Source organism: Pagrus major, chromosome 8 (assembly GCF_040436345.1).
Source record: "Pagrus major chromosome 8, Pma_NU_1.0".
NCBI lineage: Eukaryota > Metazoa > Chordata > Actinopteri > Spariformes > Sparidae > Pagrus > Pagrus major.
The window spans coordinates 33,321,021-33,342,149 of NC_133222.1; the positions used below are offsets into that span (position 1 = coordinate 33,321,021).

Here is a 21,129-nt window from a genome sequence, read left to right on the forward strand (position 1 = left end):
GGTGATATGGCCTTAAAATAATATTGCAATACTTTTAGGCTACATCGCAATGTACAATTGATAACTTGATGCTATTGTAGGGATGACTATTGGTACTTTAACAATATTAACATAATGAGAATTTTGATAATTGGCAGTAATGTGGACATAATGACGAAGTAAAGGCAAGTACTAGATCAATTAGAAAAGTCTGGTTGTTTTGAAAATGACATCACTTGAGGCAATAAGTGGTAATGAAGCCTTTAACACCAGGAAAAGACAACATTTGTCATGATATCCAAAATCTAAGACGATATCAATATATTGCCCAGCCCAAGGTTATCACATATGACAATCAATATCTGCACTGGTTAACGTTTACAAGAAGACACTCAAATTCCACTTCAAGATATGCAAAATTAGAAAGTCTCAGCTGTCCCCTCCCCTCCTCAACTATATCAAGATACTTGTTTCACATGTCAGGGGATCCGACGATGGAGGCTGTTGTCGATGTTGACGATGTTTGTAAGCATTGAACATCTTATGCTGCATCCCCAACAAGTCACCCACGGAGAGGGGGGAGTGTGTACTTGTAGACGACAGTATTTCTTATTAGGCTGGAGAATAATTTCGATAAGTTTCCAGGTATAAAAGTGGCGTAAAATAAAATGTATAATCTGTTAACCTGTGTCGTTTCCCTGCTCTAATCGTTTATATATTCAAGGAGGCTGCAACTGTGTGTACACTTGCCAAAGAGACTTAATTTTCTTGTGGTCAGCCAAGTTTTTGTCAACTTCTGGTGTTGTGCACGTGGATTGCTTGGAGGTCAGAGGTTGGAAATTTTAACTAGGAAATTCCAACCTCCTGAAACATGGAGTATTGAAAATCAGAGATCTATCTTCGAGAAAAACATTTATTGACATTTAAAAAACAAACCCCTACAGCTGAACTCATGACTTGGTGAGCTCCATCAGTCTGTACAGGATGCACTTCTGTCCAAAGCGTACCTGCAGTGCATTCCGCTTCCTGCTGCTCAGTCCTGCAAGTGCTGCCTTGTCCTCTATCAGCGCTTGGTCGCTGTCCAAACCCTCTCCCTCCGTCTTCCTCTCCTCCCCGTCTCCGTAGGACCTCACAGTCAGACGGGCTGCTTCGTGAATAAGCTTCTTCCATGAAGCCTTTAATCCGGGGATACCCTCGTTAGAGAAAGCAAGGGAAATCATCTCGTCGTCCTCTTCATCTTCCTCCCATCCTTCGTTATCTTTGAAGTCTGAGAACTCCTCCTTTGACATGCACAGCACCTGAAGAGACACAGCAAGAACTGTAACAGCCACTCCTCACATATTCACTAAAACAAAATGGTCTTTTTCTGCAGTGTACAAGCAAACAGCACTGTTGTAGGTACTCTCTCACCTTGAGCGCAGTGTGCACCTCTGTGTCTGTAAGGCAGCCCTGTTTGCCGAAGACAAAGGCTGCTTTGTCTTGCATGATCTCACACAGCATCTCCCACTTCTCCTCCACCAGCTGTCGCTCCAAATCAGACTGAACACCTGGGACGAGTAGAATGAGATGAAAGATGGAAGGATGAGGAGGGAGTCCACATCTAAAACATTGTCTGGACGTTATCTTCCACTGAATTAAGGAGAAGTTCCTAAGAAAATGCTTTAAAAAAAGAGAGGTTAATAAATAATTTTGCCCTTCAGTTAATCACATATTCTCCTTATTCCTTTCTTTAGGGGCCCTGACACACCAGTTGGCCAGTGTCGGGGCCGTGGTGAGTACTGTGGCCCTTTTACCCATTGGCACAAGTTGGCCATCAGCTGTAGTCAGCGACACCGGTGATAGGAAGCAAGACACTGCCTTCGTGGCCACTACTTCTTTGATGCCAGTTTGGTGTGTCTGGCTCTTTACACCTCTCTCTTAAGGGACTGTAATGTGTCAACAATCACCTTGTGTGGCGACTTCGTAGAAGTTGTCGATGGGGATGTCGGCTGTGTCGTTGCTGTTGCTCTGATACGGCTCGGTGAAGCCGTACATATGCAGCAGCTGCCAGTTGGCCATCTGCCCATAGGTGTTAAACACCTCCTCGCCTTTATGAATGGGGCGCACGGAGACCATCTTCAAACTGTCCTGGAGAAAGATGGAGAGTGGGTGGAATGAAAGAAGAGTTAAAACACTAAAAAGTGAGAAAAAACACAAATTATCAAATCTAGACATTTGAAACAAGAGAGGTGTTCCCTCACTGGTGTAAACTCCAGGTTGGCATTATTATTGGACACATGGTTAAGCATGTCCGCCATGGGAACCATCATCGGTGGGCTGGGGGCCTTCTCCTCATCCTCTTCCTCTTCTTCATCGTCCTCCTCTTCATGTGGCTCCTGGAAACTATGAGGAGGAGGAACAGGGAAGGAAAGTTGAAAGAACGACAGAGATCCCACAAGTGAATTTAAGAGGACAACAAGGAATCGAAGATCCAGATACTTTTTGTACATGAGTGTATTCTGTCACATGCTCTCTTACCTGTAGGCCATGACAAAGGCCACCAGCTGTATGTACAGCTCCAGTGTGTGTGTGTCGGGGTTCCACAGGTCAGGATGCTTGGTGATGAAGGGAAGGACCACGCTGGTGTATTCCTTCTGGATGTTAGCCAAGTCTCTGTCCACAGCCTCTGGGATCCCTGTTCCCTTCAACAGTCTGTCTCTTTCCTCTTTTGACCTGAACAGATGAACTGGAAATTAGTGTAAAGAAAGCTTGAAATTCACACTTCATCGACAAAAGAATAAAGGAAAAAAAGCTGCTACAGTACCAGTGATCTCTGGGATGGGATTTGGACACAATAAACTGTTTCTTACCAGAACATGGGGTGGTCCAGTGTCTTGAAGCTGGACCAGAGAGAGAGGTAGGGTTTCCAGTGGGACTGTGAGGACGTATACTCATACAGAAGAGACAGCAGCAGGGGAACCCAGCCAGACGAGCTCTCCAGACACGACCCCTCTGTGACGGATTAAAGAAGAATCAGAGAGGTTACAAACAGAGAGGCGACACAGGCGGGGAAAACTTGTTCGTAATTCTAATGGTCACCTTTCTCCAGCAGGGCGGAGAGCTTGGTTGTCCCCTGGTGGAGCAGAGCTGATCTGGGGATGGTGAACAAAACCTCCCCCTCCTCTATGTTGTCCTTCGCCAGCATCCCATACTCTGCCACTGTTCCCTCTTTACTCACATACACCTAGAGAGAGAGAGAGAGAGAGAGGGGAGACTGAGATCATTTCAGCTAAAAAAAGGAATTTAACTTTCTTTAAAAAGTTGTGCTAAATACTCAAGAAATAAACAAACATACCTTACTGCTGAGCACTAAGTGGACTCTGTCGCACCACTGTAGAAAGTTCTGCAGAGGGCTGAGCTCTGAATCATCAGCTACCTGTCAGCACATGGAGGAAAACTTTTTTAAAAACACTTGGTTTTACTGTGAAAATGTGACTCTATTCACACAACAGGACTGCTACACAACCACTGCTGAAATACATGCTGCATTACATAATCTACAGTATGATCACATTGGCATTAAAACAAAAGGTGCACACAAGAAAGGCAGACCGGGACCCCCAATGACAACCACCACCATGAGCTATAAATGCAGTATGAGCTGTGGGCTTTTCACACTAAATGCAAAACAATGTTAATTCTTTCTCTGAATCAACCAGTGACTGAATAAACGTGAACGACTAGCTAATCTGAAGGAATAAAACGAACAGCCGGAATACAGAATTAGTGCGTCATAATTTTGACTGACTAGCTAAAGTAAAATGCTTCCACTTTACCACAGCAGGGAGCAGATACTGACACATGCAGCTGACTGTAACCTTACAGTGTAGCTTGTGTATATACACACACAGACACACGTCGGCTGTACAAGCAGCTGGAGCACTAACCACTCTGTTTTTGGTTCATACTGATTAAATTGTCACCTTGAATCGTTTCGCTTCTGTTGCCATCTTCCAAGTGTGATTCAAACCCAGGTCCTGACAGGCGCGGATACCGGCTAACTAGCCCAGAGCTAACTGTAGCATGCGGGCTGCGAATGAAGCGCGGGGTTAAGTTTGTCCCACACGACGACTTGTAGGCAGCGGATGACTTCACACGACATGGCATTCACACAGAGAAGTTTTATAACGGCGTGTATCACCGCCGAAATAGCTATTTAAGGGGCTTGTAGCGGGTTTCTGCGGTATATGACAAGCTACAGTATAATAAATGTGAATATTACGGGCAAAATGTCTTTTACAAGCTGTTCCAGTTCATACTTCAGCTGGCATAGATATTACACAGGACGGAAACTGAGCACACCAGACCACCAGAGGGTGCTGTTCTTGTATCGGCTCGTTGGTCTAGGGGTATGATTCTCGCTTAGGGTGCGAGAGGTCCCGGGTTCAAATCCCGGACGAGCCCTGTTTATGATCACTTGTTTAGCATACCCATCAATGGGTGAGTGTGAAACCTGCACAATGTTGGGATGTAACCAAAGACTATCACTGTATTTAAGTACTAAACCTCTGATGATGAATAAACAAGTTAGTGGGTCACAGGCTAACTTCAACCAATGAGATCAATAGTAGAAGCACTACCAGTGAAGCCCACTAGTAAATCACACTCTGCTGTAGCCTGTCCAGACAACAGCAGAAACATTTTTTCGTTCGAGAAATGCCTACAGTGCCATTCCTCGCTCTTCCTTAATGAAATACACTCTCCATTTCTGATATAACTGATACTATAGCAGCATCTATGAGATTTGTGAGATCACATGATCATCATAAGATCTGTCAAACAAGCTCGATTAATGAGGTTTTGCCATCACTTAACCATTTACCAAAACCAGATTCTAGTCAAGTCAAATTTTATCGATATTGCCCAAAATCAACAATCAAAATCTCCCTCAAGGATCTTAAAATCTGCACAGCATACACTGTGTCCTTAGACCCTGAATTCAGCTAAGGAAAACTTGGGAAAACAGGGGAAAAAATTAAGAAAAGAGAGTCACAAGGAGGTACCCTGTCATGTAGATTACATGTAGATCACAAAATATATGTGAAGAATGATGAACCAGAAAGTAACTTCAGGAGCTGTAAGTGGAACCTGCGCCATCCGACCTCCTCACTGCTGTGGGGACCTGGAAGAGACAGGTAAAGAAGATCAACAAGTAATCTCTGCGAGGGAAAATAACACATATATGGAGTTAGTAAAAATAAGGGAAGAGTTTGAATTGTATTAAAAAACTGGGTAAAGTTTTCAGCATTGTCTACATTAAGGCATTGTAATCTTCACTTAAGAATCTGACTGAATACATTTTAATGTTTTACTTTTATTTTTTTTCCCCTTAAGTTCAAAATCTAGTTAAAACTGATATTGTTTTCATCAATCTACTGTGTACATGTAGCTATCAGTGTCAGTGTTCTTGGGGTTCAGTGTTGTATGCCACCTACAGTAGAACAATATATACATGTGACCACCAGAGGGTGCTGTTGGACTAGTTGAGGGGCCTCAAGTTGCCACATCACCAGTTTTGAAGTGCAACCCCAGGTCTTTATAGCATAGAAATACAGCTGTGGACAGCTGTATACATGGCTCGTTGGTCTAGGGGTATGATTCTCGCTTAGGGTGCGAGAGGTCCCGGGTTCAAATCCCGGACGAGCCCTCCTTTTGACCCCTGGGGGTCATAGAACCCGAATGGGCCACTGTAGAGTTTGTTTCTGGGACAAAATGTGTTTTACATGACTTTAACCAACAAGGACAGACACTGTATTACAAGTACAGCTCCCCTGACAAATAAAATGTTGTCTCTTGTTGATGTGAGCATGCAGGTGATGCACATGATGTTACCTGAAACTGAATGTGCACAGCCAGGACCTTCAGAAGAAATGTGCTACACTGATATCAAATATGTTTAAAGCTGACAAACTGCAAAGAAAGACTCGTTAGCTTCGTACAATGAAATCACCTTTCATTGTGTTTAGTTTGGTAATGTATGAAAATAGTAGGGCTGCACGATATTGTAAAAATCGTATTGGGATTCTTTTGACAGATATTGCGATATGAATCTTGTTCAGTGGAAATGATCATTTTTGCACCATGACTGTCATTTCTACTGAAAAACTGCTAAAATCATGATGAAGTGACATTTGTTGTTGTAAATGACTAAACATGTTTTCTTACATCTGGAAAACATGTTTTGTAATTTTGTTTGTACTTCATTATAATGCTGTTTTGTCACACATTCTACCTTTATCAGAAAGTTGCAGCTGCTTGCGATTTGGATGTTGCACTTGGCCGTATTGTGGTTTCAATAATATTTTAATTAATTAATTACGCAGCCCAAGAAATCAGTCAATGTTTCCAGCTAAATTCAGTAATCTCATGTCATTTCACTTCTTGCCAAAGCACAGACGGGAGATGAGCAGCTGAAAGATACACGGATGAAAAAAGCACACAAACCAAATACTGTCACCTGCAAAGCACTGTCACTATGCCGAACCCAAAAGTTCATTCAGCAAAAGGTCCAATTAGTTACTAGCAAATGGTCCACTCCTGACATAATAATAATAATAATAATAATAATAATAATAATAATAATAATAAATTTTATTTGGAGGCGCCTTTCATGGCACTCAAGGTCACCTTACAAAACAATAAAACAACAATAACAACAACAACAACAACAAAAAAGAAAGAAAGAAGAAAGCACAGGGTTATTGACTGATCTTGCCCGATATCTACATTACAGTGAATCATGTTCAGGGCAGAGGGAGCTGTCTGACTACATGCAGTACACCAAAATGCCACATCACCAGTTTAAAGCATTTACTCACAGGCTTTGAAAGGAACCTAAACAGCTGGCCTCCTTCAAATATCTGGCTCGTTGGTCTAGGGGTATGATTCTCGCTTTGGGTGCGAGAGGTCCCGGGTTCAAATCCCGGACGAGCCCTTGTTTTTAACCCTTTAGGATAACAGAAAACTAAACAGCTGCAGTAAACATTATTTCTGAATCAAATGCAAAAACAAAACTTTGCAGGCTATGGGTCTAAACCTCTACATACAGTATATCGTCAAACAGATATAAATAAACAGACAAAACATGAAGGTGACGAGTAAAACTAAAAAGGAGTGGAGAAAGGATTATTAAACTGAGGAAACACAAAAGAAAGAGATGAGACATTACGTACTGTACTTACCTGCCTATAATTGGGCTGCAATTTAAGCCGATCTTTGCTTCATCTGTTGTGAACATCCCTGAGATGTGCCGATAGCTTTTCTACAACAAGAAACAATTTCAAATAATGAAATATCAAGTATTTGTGACTGCTGTGACATGTGACTGCTGTATCATATTTAAAGCAATTATCTGCGAGCTACTCCTAAATAATTAATTAAATTTGAGTAAATTGCATTTTTACGTGGATTCAATTAGATCCTGTTACAACAGATTAGGACATATTAGACTAGATTTGATTTTATGTGGTTTGATTCAATTCGGTTATTTTAGTTTTGACGCTATTAGATTCCAGACTTGCAAACTTTGAATACATTAAATTGGATCAAACTAGATGCAGTTGAGTAGATTTAGTTCGATATACTGTATTTCATTGTATCATGTATCAATTTTATTGAAATTTGATCTAATTAATTTTAATCCCTCACTCTCCTTGTTTTGACACAAGTTAGATTTAGTGTTGTTAGATTTAGTTAAAATGGATCACATCGGTTGAAGACCCTTAAAGATGGCTTGAAGCACAGCCTGACAGCCTGTGACTGTCTGTATTTTCATTGACAGTTTGTGCTATGGTTTAGCCACAACATTAAAGCCACTGACAGGCGACGTGATTAACATTGATCACTTTGTTAAAATACAATGTTCTGTTGGTAAACTTTTGGTCCTGAGATTCATGTGGATGTCACTTGACGCCACCCAAACACCATTGCAGGCCAAGTATACCCCCTCATGACAATTACACTCCCCAATGACGGTAGCTTCCCTACACACCTACACACACCACAAAAACTGCTCCGGAATGACCCCTGGCACCTGGCAAAGAACTCAAGGTGTCAATCCAGGCTCTGAAGTTCCAAGATCCCAGTAAACAGTAAACGTACCGGAACAAGTCTGATCAATGGAGGCCCCACCTCTTAACCCACTGGACTCAGATGATCTGCTGCCAACAGCCTGGTGCCAGACACCACAGGACACCCTGTTTCCATGCCTTGACAGATCAAAGCCAAGTGTGATCCACAGTGGGGCCTCCATGGATCGGACTTGTTCTGGCACTTCCCATGGATGCTCTATCAGATTTGGATCAGGGGAATTTTGAGATCAGGTCGACACATTGAGGTCTTTGTCACATCCCTCGGGCCCTTCGTAAGCAGTTTGTATGTGTGTGTGTGTGTGTGTATAATGCTTTAATAATGTTTTTATGTATCTTTGCTTTATTGTATTAATAAAACACATGCAAATATACACAAGAAAATATAAAAACAAATTCATCAATTTGACAACACATGCAGTGCATTTAGGAAACGCACTGCAAAAACACACAACGCAAATACAACGGCCCAAAACACACCAATAAGGAAAATGTCACATACAGAAACGAGGCAAAGTCTTTTGACACACAAACCCCGAAAACACAACAGAAAAACGTTGCATATCCAGTTGCCACAACAGAAGTGCTCCAGGCCTCTGGGGGAGTGAGCGCTCTGCACCGACTGCTAGAAAAAGGACTTTATTCTGTTAACAGTACACATGTTGTGCAGTATATTCAGTGCTCTCCAGTGCAACATTTTTTCGAGTCCTGCTAGTAGGCCATCTGTAGCTGTGGGGGCCGGTGGGCCTGTACTGAAGAATATTTCAGAACCTTCATATTTTTCTTGGGTCTCACTCTGAGTAACTAGCAAGTGATTATAACTAGCACTGACACAATAGACACACTGTCAATCAACTTGTCAAGGTTGTGAAATACTCCCCCAGTACCAATCCATCGATCCCCTCAGCCACAAACTGTTAGTAGCCAGTGAGCAGCTGCTATGAGTGTCTATGGCTGTGGAGGCTAACAGTTAACAGAGCTGATAGCTAACAGCGGAGCCAAACACTCAGTTTCTCTCCCAAGGAACATTAAGTGTTTAACAGTGAACTGCAGTTTAATGTGACAACACAACAACTATACAGTAATTGCTGTAAAAATCAGTTAACTAAACTTCACCATCAGCCACACAACATGTGTTCTGTTAACAGAATAAAGTCCTGGTTCTTGAAGTTGGTGGACAACGCTCCCCCTGTAGTGCTTCCGTTGTAGCAGGTGAATGTACAGTGATTTTCTGTTGCATGTGTTTTCGGGGTTTGTGTGTTTTTGACTTTGCATTGTTTCTGAATTTTCACGTTTCCTCTAATGGGTGTGTTTGAGGCCATTGCAGCACATTTGTGTATTTGGTTGTGTTGTGTATATTTGCAGGGCGTTTCCATAATGCTGCGAGTGTGTTGTCAAATTGACGTTTTCTTAATTTCCTTGTGTTTTGTCTATCTGCATGTGTTTTCTTAAGTAGCAGTACATTTGTTGCCCACCTTACTTTTTAGAGTAACTGCTCCCATTGGGCCACCCTGTATTAATAAACGTTATTTTAATGTGAAAAGTTTTATCTGGTCTAATCTGGACTAGACAATGACATCTTGCATGTTTATCATCCTTCAGTTTGTGTGATATGCTGACCTGACAGATACTTACAACGTCCATGTTCAAGTGTCCTATCAAAAAAACATTAAATCTAAAACTACATCCTGTTTGTCCTAATTCTGTCTATCCACTTAATTTGCTCTTTTCTAGGTCTTGGAGATGGCCTTGACAATATTTGAAATATGATATTTGATATGAGGCCCTTCTTTGGAGCCTATTCATTTCTGCTTGCCTCCCCTTGATCCTGTGTTTCTCTCTCCACCTCCTCCTCCACATCTTCCTCACTTCCCCAGTCTTTCTCGTTTCCTCTGCAGCTTATAACACCTCTAGCCGTTGTATAGTCAGATTATTTGCAAAACTGTAAACTGAAATTAACAGTGTATGAAAGGTTAGCCGGGTGTTAAGTTGTACAGCCTTACCCCTTTCATGCAGGCAGTCTACAGTCCACATTTGATCCTGTAGTGCAGGTTGTTGCAGAAAACATGTTTATGAGGTTAGAGAAGTAAACCGCTCAATTCACATCGATGTGAATCACCCTCACTCTCCTGACTGTCTCTCTCCTCCTCCTTTCCTGCCTCCATCTGACTTACTCTGCCCTCCGTCACTCTCTTGTCTTTCTTTCGCTTCCAGTCTGTGTTGTTTCCTCAACTATCACCTGGAAACAACTGTGAAAGGTAAGCCAGGACTACAGTTTTAAACTTGCATTCATCCATCAGGGGGAAGAGTCACAAGTCCAAATGTGATCCCTTACTGCAGGTTGTTAGAGGATACATGTTTATGATAACTGCTTGTTTCAGTCACATTAAGATGAATTACTTAACTTGTTGAAAACACATGCCAATTAAACATATCTGGCATCTTAATAAAACAATTAAGGTGACTTTGGAAGTACAGGGGGCAAAGGATACTTCAATAAAATGTATTGTAACAGTGTGTCAGCTAATTTTCTTACCACAAAGTATAATGGCCTTCACCTACTGGTATGTCTTGGCGATGGCCTTGAAGACTTTCTTCTTCCTCTTCTTTCTTTCTCCTTCATTGCTCATCAATGACTCGGACGTATTCCAATATTTCCCGTCACCCAACATGTCTGTGCAGAAGAGAGGGGAAAGAGGGAACCAGGACCTTTTATTTTGAAACCTGTAGACAGGAAGTGGCCGTTGGCAAGGGCTGGACTGCCAACTATCGCTTCGTTGTCGTGCTATCCAGCTAGCTCATTAGCTGGCTAGCTTGTTTTTACCCAAAATCCAACATTTGCTGCTGAGGAGGGGGCGAGGTGAGATTTTTTGCACAACCTGCTACGGTTTTCGAAAAAGAGCTACCTCGTTTGTCTTAGTGTCGTCAGTGTTTTGAAGTTGTTTCCTGCAACAAATGAAGCCAGCGACGTTAACGTTAGCCAGTTATGCCTGGCTCTCAAGGCAATGAAGGCAAATATAGATCATTTATTTTATTCGGAGTATGACTTTTGTGCTTGTTATTGATTGTTATTGCTTGTGATATGTTATTGAGCCAAGTGCTGTGGTTTTTTGTTGTATAAGTGGCATTCTTGTACAGCAAACGACAGAGAGATTAGCCAGATGAGAAGCTTTAGCTTGCCACTCTTGGTTGCTAGGCAACCGGACTCTACTGAGTGTCTGAGGTAAAGCCTGTAATTACATTAGTGTAGCAAAATCACGCATTGTCACTTGGTTTGTATGCATGACAGCATACATTGCTGTCCTGAAATGACTATCTGAAATCTGAGAGGACCTGTAACAATACATTTCATTCCTTCTCTGATTAGGGATAAACAGTAGGCACCATGTTGGTCCCCATATTCACCCTGAAGCTGAACCACAAGATTAACCCTCGCATGGTGACTGTTGGGAAATTTGATGGAGTCCACCCATGCCTTACTGCAGCCACACAGGCTGGAAAGGTGACTTAACCACCCATTACAACACTCAATTATAAACTTATTTTCCTCATTTTATTAATATTATTTTAATGTATATCTCGTGCTGTATGTTTTAACCTCTTTTCTCTCTATCTTTTAAAGGTTTTTATCCATAACCCTCACGCTCGTGGTCAGAGACCTGTGGCCCACCGACTGAGCCAGAGCACCCAGGACTCTGACATCTCTCTGCTCAACATCAACCAGGCCGTCACCTGTCTGACAGCAGGAACACTAGGACCAAACACCACTGGAGACACACTGTTGGTTGGATCCCAGACCAACCTGCTTGCCTATGATGTCCATGACAATGCTGATATATTCTACAGAGAGGTGAGTGGAGCTGATGAGAATAGGGGAGGGATACATTTGTAAGTAGTGGTAAGGCCTACTGGAATGGAGTCTAAGACAAACTAATATCAATGAAAAATGTATATTGCAGTATAGAGGTTATTGCTTGACACTAGTGTTTTTTGTATAATTTATTCTTAATCCTTAAATGCATACTTCAGGTATTTGGCCTGGGACCACATTACACATTACACATTCAATAATCAAGATAGCATCTGAGAAGCAGTCTCAAGGGAAGTTAGGATTGATGAGGAAACATTGTCTTTACCATGCTATAAACAACAAAGTTGTTTTCCTGGCCAATTTTTTTAACTTTTGGAAGCCATATGTAAAGCAGTCTTCTGGAAAACTTTGTCCGTCAGCTGTTTTGGCCATGACTGAAAAGAAAAGAGGTGCCAAGACTTCCAAAAGCTGATGGATGCTTGAAAAGTCTTTGCTTGCAGAAACAGAGCAGCTCTGCTGAAGAAGTCCCACAAAAACGCTGGAGAAGCCACATCTGTCTATCAAGCTATCCATCCATTTTGCAATGGCCATAAGAAAGTGACTGTTCTGAAAACTTTACAAGCAATTTGATTTTAATATGTTGCCCAATATGTGTTATAAAAGTGCCAGCCAAAGACCCAATGTTTGACTCTTTGTGTGTGTGTGTGTGTGTGTGTGTGTGTGTGTGTGTGTGTGTGTAGGTGACGGATGGGGCGAATGCTATTGTGTTGGGGAAACTTGGGGAAATCCCGAATCCTCTCGCCATCATTGGAGGGAACTGCGCTTTACAAGGCTTTGACTATGAGGGCAACGACCACTTCTGGACAGTAAGAACTAAGTTGATTTAACATTAGAATATATTATGGCCTGTTTTACGTTCAAGAAGTTTGTAATATTGAATAGCGATATAAGACAAACAGTGAAACTCGTTGGTACTGAATTAAAAACCTTAAATGTAGTCATCAGTCCTGAACTTATAACAAATCTAACTTGTTTGGGAACAGCTCACTTTCATTTTTTGTATTTCTGTATATCCAGCCTTTCTCTAGCCAATCATTTTATTTGATTTGACCTATTAATGTTACGTGAGTAGATAAGTGGATGCATTTTTTGTCATTGTGATGATCTGAAATCCCTGTCAAGATTATTCATTCATTTTTTGAACGGCTAAATCAACCAAGTGAATGCGTTCATGAAGTATCTTGTTTTTAGGTAACTGGAGATAATGTCAGATCTCTGGTGCTCTGTGACTTCACTGGGGATGGGAAAAATGAGGTACGTCCAGACTGACAGTAGGAGACACATGCTCTGTGGCCGCAGAATCTGCAGTTTCGTTCCAGCTAAGGAGCTTTGCTGCATATCTTTCTCACATCTCTCTCCTGTTTTCTATATCTCTTTACTTTAAAGATGTGTTAAAGCCGTATCTTAACTGTAGACATGGGTTAAATGAAAGATTTCTTCATATTAATATGTTAATTTGTTGACTAAACACATGCTGTCTGCTATTGTGTATTGTGTTTACAGCTCCTGGTTGGATCGGAGGACTTTGACATCAGGGTATTCAAAGAGGATGAGCTTTTGTCTGAGATGACTGAAAATGAGGTAAAAGGATGCAATGTGTGTCACTGTTTTTAAGTTTGTTTTCAGAAAACAGACCCACAGTAACAGTTGTCAATGTCATTGCCCTGTTACTAGTTATATCTTGCAAATTCTCTTATCTTTTTGTACTTTATTGGAGCAGAGTAATATTTTTCACAATAAAAGTTTTCCCTCTGTCCTTTTCCATACAGACAGTTACATCACTGTGCCATATGCATGGCAGCAGGTTTGGCTATGCCCTGGCCAATGGCACTGTGGGAGTTTATGATCGTACTGCCCGCTACTGGAGGATTAAGGTACCACAATCATATCATCATAACCTTATCAGACATTAACAATAAGAATAGACATTAACAATTACAGTTAAAAGTAATATTTTGCCCATCATCAGCCTTCCCCTCTGACAGACTCAGTTTTGTTTTTTCAATGTCTGTGTCCCTCCCTTCTAACATCTTTTATCATGCAAACTGTCAGATGTCTTGTTACGTGTCCTTAACTATTTGAGGACACATCAGCATCGTATTTTAACTGATTCACTCCACTCTTGAAAGACTTTTTTTACACACACCCATACCGTAAATGTATATGTCTCCATTTCCCTCTAAATATTAATCATTTTCTTACACCTTCAGTCTAAGAATCATGCGATGAGCATCCATGCCTTTGACCTGAATGCGGATGGGGTGGTGGAGCTTATCACTGGCTGGTCCAATGGAAAGGTCAGCGTGCAACCTCTCACATTCCAGTGAGACACAACAAGTCATTCATGTCTGTAGTATTTATCACTGGTCATCTGCCTTTGGTTACATTCCCCTTTTATTTCAGATTGATGCTCGCAGCGACCGCACAGGCGAGGTCATTTTCAAAGATAACTTCTCCTCTTCTGTGGCCGGAGTGGTGGAGGGAGACTACAGGTTGGATGGACAGCAACAACTTATCTGCACCTCCATAGAGGGAGAGGGTATGTTTGTTGTCTGCCTGTATGTAGTCTATGTACATGTATATGAGAAAGCATGTTGTAAGTGGCTGAATTTGGCCCATCATGTGTGTCGCTGGTTGAATGCTATTACACGTTTCTGTCAATATGTTTTTGTTAAGTGTTACTGTTAGAAAGAGAAATGTTTATGTATGTGTGTTCATAATTGTTCTCATACTTTTTTAAGGGTAAGCTAACCTAAAGAAAAAAATCCTATACAAAATCTTTTTAACCTCATCTAGTGCCCCCAGCAGATCAAAATTTGTACTTCCTGAATACCTCAGCTCATGACCAGATGCCTCACAAACATAACATAACTTTTGTCAGCCATAGTTTAGCTTAATTCAGACATAGCATGCAGACATGCTTAACATTATTATAACATGCAAGAACTGACCTTTAAAGCTTGGATTAGGATGTCATCGATGTTGTAAATGTGTGTGTCTTGTAGTCCGTGGTTACCTGCCAGCTGGTAAGGACCTTAAAGGGAATCTCATGGACTCCAGTTCTGAACAGGACCTCATTAGAGAGCTCAGCCAACGCAGACAGAACCTGTTGCTGGAGCTACGCAACTATGAAGAGAATGCCAAGGTACATGCATGTACATATGCAGGTTTTTATTTGTTTTGGCATTTCCACATGATACACAAATACAGAATGTGAAAAAAAAATGTGACACAGTATTCAGTCTTTTATCTAAATAAAATACATTTTAAAATAATTTATTGTGGATATATGTAGATATTGTGGCTTGATATTTGGCAAACTAAACTTTGTAGATAGTCAGGGGATTGTTAATTGAAGTTGGGCTGTTTATTATTGTATATGCTAATACCCACACAAACTGCACTATTGTTTCAGGGTGTGTCAGAGACAAACAGTGGGGTGGGTGTCATACCAGCCAACACTCAGCTCCAGACAGCGTTGTCAGTGAGGCCTGCTACAGAGGCCCAGAAGGCTCATGTAGAGCTCAGCATTTCAACACCAAATGGTACAGTTTTTTACCACCATAACTAAGAATTTTAAACATGTCAAGGTCTGAGTAAATACTTATTAGTCCCTGAAACTCTTCTCTGTCCTCTTCAGAAACCATTATCCGTGCAGTGCTCATCTTCGCAGAGGGGATATTTGAGGGGGAGAGCCATGTTGTCCACCCCAGTGCCCAGAACCTTTCCGGCTGTGTCCAAGTCCCCATTGTCCCCCCAAAAGATATACCAGTAGATCTGCACATCAAAGCCTTTGTTGGAGGGAAAATTAGGTAGGATGTGTGTTAGTAAGAAAAGTGTGTATGCTGCCATATTACTGTTTTTTTACCACAACTATTTCCCCACCTTCTCTGCACTCCTCTTCTTGTCCACTCCAGCACCCAATTTCACGTGTTTGAAATCACTCGTCAGCTGCCTCGTTTCTCCATGTATGACATCGCAGTTGACTCCTCAGTTGCTCCGCCCTCTGGAAGGGTCACCTTTAGCATCAACGACCGACCACAGCGGGTAGGCTGTCACAATGTCTTTCAGGAAGACAGAGAGCAATAGGAAGTGTGATTCTGCTCAGTCCCACAGGATGTTTAAAGCAATACCATGCTGACATATGTGTGTTCATTTAAATCTTCTCTTATCTCTCCGGATCTATGTATGTAATTGTTTACATGCATGTGTGTGTAGGTGGTGATGTGGCTGAATCAGAACTTCCTGCTTCCAGAGGGAGTCGACAGTCCTGACGTCACTTTTACTTCACTAAGAGGAGGGGGACTGTTGTCCATCAGCATGGCCAGCAATGGACAGGTGAAAACACACACATCAATTATGTGTTTAGTCATAGCTTTAATTCATTTAATTCATATAATTTATTTTACTCTTCTGTACACTTCAAATTTCAAATTCAAAAAAGTGCTTGATATTTATCGCTTAGAATGAACCTTTAAACGTGTAGTGACTGTGAAATCTCAAATACCAATGAAATCAATGGGACTTTTCGTTTATTTAGCAATATCACAAACAAAAATATTCTCTCTCTCATCCATCATCATCATCAGTTTAACTCACTGTTGTACTAACAAACTTTTGTGCTCATAAAGGGAAATAGTGACAGTTATTTTGACTGATGTAAATTTGCACAAAATTACAATATCTGCAGGTACTTCCTTTTAAATGAACGAAAATCAGTGGGTTAAATAATCTCTAATTTGGCCGCTCAGATCACTCTGAGAACCGATGACATTGACCTGGCAGGAGATTTGGTCCAATCGCTGGCCTCATTCCTGGCAATAGAGGACTTGTCAGCAGAAGCAGACTTTCCCGGATACTTTGAGGAGCTACGTACTACACTCACTGAGGTTTGGCACTAATCAGATTGAAACACAGAGTTGACATAACTAAAATAACAGCCTTGACCTGTTTCTACACTACTACAGGAACATGTTGTTGGTGCTGTGATTTAATATTGACTCTTAAATGTCTGTATGCTAGGTGGATGAGTTCCACTCTGTCCATCAGAAGTTAACTGCAGCCATGGCTGACCACTCCAACTACATTAGGAACATGCTGGTGCAAGCAGAGGATGCTCGCCTAATGGGTGACATGTGAGTTACCACAGTAACTAGTAGTTTCACTTTGTTCAGTGAAAGCATATTTAACAGGTCTTACTTATAATCCTTGAATGTGACATAGAGCTGGACAATATGTACAAAATAGGTCATTATTGTGATATAAGTCCATACATTGCCTTAGATTTTGATGATGATATATGGTGATATGGCATAAGTGTTGTCTTCTCCTGGTTTTAAAGGCTGCATTACAGTAAAATGATGTAATCTTACCCACTGAGTCATTATATCCACATTACTGATGACTATTTATCAAGAATCTCATTGTGTTAATATTATGTAAATGTAGCAATAAGTCATCCCTACAATATTACTGCAATATTGATACCGAGGTATTTGGTCAAAGATATTATGATATTTGATTTTGTCGCCCAGTCCTTGCATTTATGAAGTCCTTTTAAGTAGATTTTAAAGTAGCAAGATACATTTTGTTTATCGTGATACAGACTAGAAATATCACAATATTATATTAATATTATTTTTATGTCACCCAGCCCTAATGTGAACTTTAGGCAACACATGGACAAATATGTTAGACTCCCTGTGTGCTTGTTTTAAAAGGCATCAAAAACAATATGTTACTGATTACACTTGTGCCTTTCTACTATGACAAAATATATTTCAAAACGTGGACATTTGGGACAATGTAGTTTGTGTTGCTGTTGAATTGTATTTTGTTTTTATATTTCAAGTTGTTTCTAATATTCAGTCTACCCTGCCTCCTGAATGACCACACAATTGAATCAACGCCTCTCTAAAACATTTTTAAAAAACAAAAACAAAAACTGGCAGCTGAGTGTATAATCTACCATGAGATGGTTTTACTGGTTTGTCCTACCACTCCTTTTTACCTCTGGACCAGAACAACTCATTGTTTTTCTCTCCCTCTTCTTCCCTTATCTTTCCCTTCTATTTCCCGCTATAGGATAACTATGAAGAAGCGTTACAGAGAGCTGTACGATCTGAACAGAGATCTGATCAATGAGTATAAAATCCGCTCTAACAACCACAACGCACTACTTGCCTGCCTCAAGTCTGTCAACCAGGCCATACAGCGGGCTGGTAGACTCCGAGGTAAGCCACTGTGTGAATTCATGTGTGTGTGTAAGACACACTGTAACGACCACAATTCCTTAATGACAGTACATGTTAATGGTTTTGGGCTCCAAAGCTTTGCTGTTGTGGGAAGGCAACTACTTTGTTTATCATGACACTATAAGAATGCTTGTATGTCATGGGAAAAAAGTCTTATTTTATCGCCTACTTAACATTTGTTGTGACACGTGTTTAAGTCAGTTTAACGCTTTGCAGTGTCCTCGAGTATGGCTGGAGTACTTGACTGGAGAGCCTCTTTTTCAGTTTGTCCTATACCTATTTGTGGTAGCAAACAACATGTAGTGTAATAGGGGTGAAGAGACACTTGGGAACACACTTATATACCTATGTTTTATGTGTCCTCTTCTCCTGATCTTACTCTGAACTGTAGCTGGGCTAACATCTGGTTAAAAACATTTAGCCTCAAAAGATTTCCTGGGAACTTTTAACTTTAACTTTATCCTGCAGTTTATTCAGGGCACATCGAGCAATTTCAACATTTATTTTGCTCATGGCAGTGATACAAGTGACATTAAAAGCCCACTAATTATATGTATTTAACAAACAAAAAATGTAAGGACATTCTTAAGAACAATAAACTGGCATGTAAGTACTCATTTCAGGATCAAATGGCATTAAACAGGAGCTTAAAAGCATATGGGTCAACCTATTATGTGTTATTACATCTTGTATACCTGTCTTGCCTCCTCATATTAATCTCTGTGTCGCTGTTCCTCCCTCTCCTCAGTGGGTAAGCCGAAGAACCAAGTGATCTCTGCCTGTCGAGACGCCATCAAGAGCAACAACGTCAACGCACTCTTCAGGGTCATGAGAGCCGGCACTGCATCCTCCTGAGGGTGGATGGAAAGGGAATGGACAAATAGAGTGAAAGAAGAAGGATGGTCACGAGCACAACTGATCAGTGCTGTAATGTTGGACTGAATAAAGAGCCTGGGATGAGACTACACATGGACATGAAAATCACTAGAGGACAAAGGACACCAAGATTGTGGAATCAGGATGTTGTTGTAGCCTTAATCTTTTTTTTTTTCATGATTCTGGAACAAGCAACATTTGGCGCCAGCTCCATATACTTCGACTGTACTTGAAACTTGAAATTCTGCTAGCTCACAGAAATAAAATGCTGACCACAGGCTTAGTGCGCTGGGAGACTCTGTGGCTGTTTTGGAGGAGTTGCAGTTACAGCTTAGCTACACAATTGTCATATTTTGTGTCAGCCGGCAGGAGTGACACAACTGTTCAGAGAGTTCAGCTGGACCAAAACAGAGACTGAAGGCTTTCCCCAAACTGAGCAAAGTGATGCCTCAGAGGAATTTGTTTTAATGCAATAATCGGAAAGGTTCAACATGTTGCTGCTGTCTACAAGTCATGAAAAACAAAAATTTGTTTATCTTCAGCTATATGCTCCCATATTCTGTCTGTTAGCATCAGTAGTTAAGTCTAATGTCCGTCCCAGTGATGTTGCACAATTGTCTGAGTAATGTTTAATCTTCAGAAAAGTCATCCAAACTGTGTTTCCACAAAAACACGAGGGTTTGTAGAAAGTGACCATTTGTTTGATGAGCACCCTGACTGTTTAATTCAGCTGACACAGCGATGTTTAGAGAGAGCACAGCTGGAGCGAGACAGGGCAGCCTCCTCTCAGATAGAGTCGTGCCATTCAGATCATCCTGATAGCTTTGTGTGGCAGCTCGCTCAGACTCAGCTCTCTGCTCCCGGCTGTTGTGTGTTCGTGTGGTGTTTGTAGCCAAAGAAAACTATTTTAAATTAATGAATGTCAGCGAGGACCAATGCTGTGTGTTGAACTTGTTTACCTTTTGTAGCTTGTACATAGAGATTGAAAATGTAATTTTGTGTTTGTGACAGATAAACTATTATTAAATTATCTTTTAAAAGTCTACTGTTGAATTTATTGCAGTAACATAAGTCTGATGTCCTTCTCAGACAAGTTGGCTTTTGCAACTGTTTATTCTGAGTGTACCTCTGGCTGGGTCTGAATTTGGAAGCTACAATTAGTGTGTATAAAGACAGGGAGGTTGGTCGTCTTCTGAAAAGAGCAGCATTTTAGTCTCCTTTTCTTTTGTCGAATGGTCTGAAATTCTCTTTTAAATTGCAGAGCAGATGTAGAGCACTTAAAGCCAAGTTTCCACAATGCCAACAAGCCATGTGGGCTAATATTTATTTACCATAATATTTTTTTATTAGGATGACGTTGCTCACTACTCACAGCTGCCTTTTTACTGGCTGCCACTGAGCACCTGAACTGCAGCAACAGGGGCTGAGTGCTTTTCTCAACGACACTGAATTGTAATATTTCCATGTTTTCTTTACTCGAATACTTTACTAGAATAGGCAGTCTCTTCTTGAGGATAGCAGCAGGACAGGATGAAAAGAAATTTGAATTCATATGAAATGTTTCTTATGTATATTCCATATCAGCTTGCTCCAGTTTTTCATCGTGCATCATTTTATAAATATTTCCCCTGACTGAGCTTGCAATAACTGACCCACCAGTCAGCCAGAAAAAAGGGACAGATACACATAGTTTTCAATACATTTTCAAGTGTTACATCTGCCATGTAGGCTGTGCTGCATTTTATTTCTGACTGGCTGTACTGTACCCTGTATGCAGCACATTGCAAGGACAGAAACCCCCTACTTTTTTTTCTCTTTCTCATTGGAAATGCACATGTTGGCTCACAGGCTGCATTCTATAGGTGCTCCATATGGTTCAGTCTGCAGTCATAAATTACTATTACTGTTACTCATGCTGTGTACGTCTCTGCATGTGTGTGTGTGCTCTCTTGTGTTGCTTCAGCTAGTCAGAAATTTTACAGAATTATAGACCCATTTGAAAATTTATTGAAAGTATTTATTA

General features: G+C 41.0%; 2 protein-coding genes and 3 non-coding genes across 5 annotated transcripts; 4 read left to right on the plus strand and 1 right to left on the minus strand.

The window, feature by feature from the left end:
* Positions 1-874: 874 nt before the first annotated feature.
* Positions 875-4,040, minus strand: setd6 (SET domain containing 6, protein lysine methyltransferase). The gene is made up of 9 exons (XM_073472307.1): positions 3,942-4,040; positions 3,314-3,394; positions 3,058-3,202; positions 2,829-2,970; positions 2,497-2,691; positions 2,220-2,361; positions 1,926-2,106; positions 1,390-1,526; positions 875-1,277 (listed from the first exon to the last, which is right to left on the minus strand). The coding sequence occupies exons 1-9, from the start codon at positions 3,966-3,968 to the stop codon at positions 930-932; spliced, it is 1,398 nt and encodes a 465-aa protein (XP_073328408.1). The 5' UTR covers positions 3,969-4,040; the 3' UTR covers positions 875-929.
* Positions 4,041-4,350: 310 nt separating this feature from the next.
* Positions 4,351-4,422, plus strand: trnap-agg (transfer RNA proline (anticodon AGG)). Its single transcript has one exon. It is a non-coding gene; the product is annotated as a tRNA-Pro (tRNA).
* A 1,171-nt stretch (positions 4,423-5,593) lies between these two features.
* trnap-agg (transfer RNA proline (anticodon AGG)) lies at positions 5,594-5,665 on the plus strand. The gene has a single exon. It is a non-coding gene; the product is annotated as a tRNA-Pro (tRNA).
* Positions 5,666-6,880: 1,215 nt separating this feature from the next.
* On the plus strand, positions 6,881-6,952 carry trnap-ugg (transfer RNA proline (anticodon UGG)). Its single transcript has one exon. It is a non-coding gene; the product is annotated as a tRNA-Pro (tRNA).
* Positions 6,953-10,874: 3,922 nt separating this feature from the next.
* On the plus strand, positions 10,875-20,149 carry bbs2 (Bardet-Biedl syndrome 2). The gene is made up of 18 exons (XM_073472127.1): positions 10,875-10,965; positions 11,473-11,607; positions 11,728-11,955; positions 12,657-12,782; positions 13,168-13,230; positions 13,480-13,557; positions 13,746-13,850; positions 14,187-14,273; positions 14,380-14,515; positions 14,982-15,121; positions 15,392-15,521; positions 15,617-15,788; positions 15,894-16,023; positions 16,195-16,314; positions 16,728-16,865; positions 16,999-17,111; positions 18,061-18,209; positions 18,979-20,149. The coding sequence occupies exons 2-18, from the start codon at positions 11,491-11,493 to the stop codon at positions 19,083-19,085; spliced, it is 2,139 nt and encodes a 712-aa protein (XP_073328228.1). The 5' UTR covers positions 10,875-10,965; positions 11,473-11,490; the 3' UTR covers positions 19,086-20,149.
* The last annotated feature ends 980 nt before the right edge of the window (positions 20,150-21,129 follow it).

Bases quoted from the DNA above. Each gene is read 5' to 3' on its own strand.
- setd6 (XM_073472307.1), bottom strand. From the start codon at position 3,968: ATGGCAACAGAAGCGAAACGATTCAAG. The intron at 2,107-2,219 runs GTGAGGGAACAC...ATCTTTCTCCAG, and splicing joins CCAACCTGGAGTTTACACCA to GACAGTTTGAAGATGGTCTC. The intron at 1,527-1,925 runs GTGATTGTTGAC...TACTCGTCCCAG, and splicing joins CTACGAAGTCGCCACACAAG to GTGTTCAGTCTGATTTGGAG.
- bbs2 (XM_073472127.1), top strand. From the start codon at position 11,491: ATGTTGGTCCCCATATTCACCCTGAAGCTGAACCACAAGATTAACCCT. The intron at 12,783-13,167 runs GTAAGAACTAAG...TCTTGTTTTTAG, and splicing joins GCAACGACCACTTCTGGACA to GTAACTGGAGATAATGTCAG. The intron at 15,122-15,391 runs GTACATGCATGT...CTATTGTTTCAG, and splicing joins ACTATGAAGAGAATGCCAAG to GGTGTGTCAGAGACAAACAG.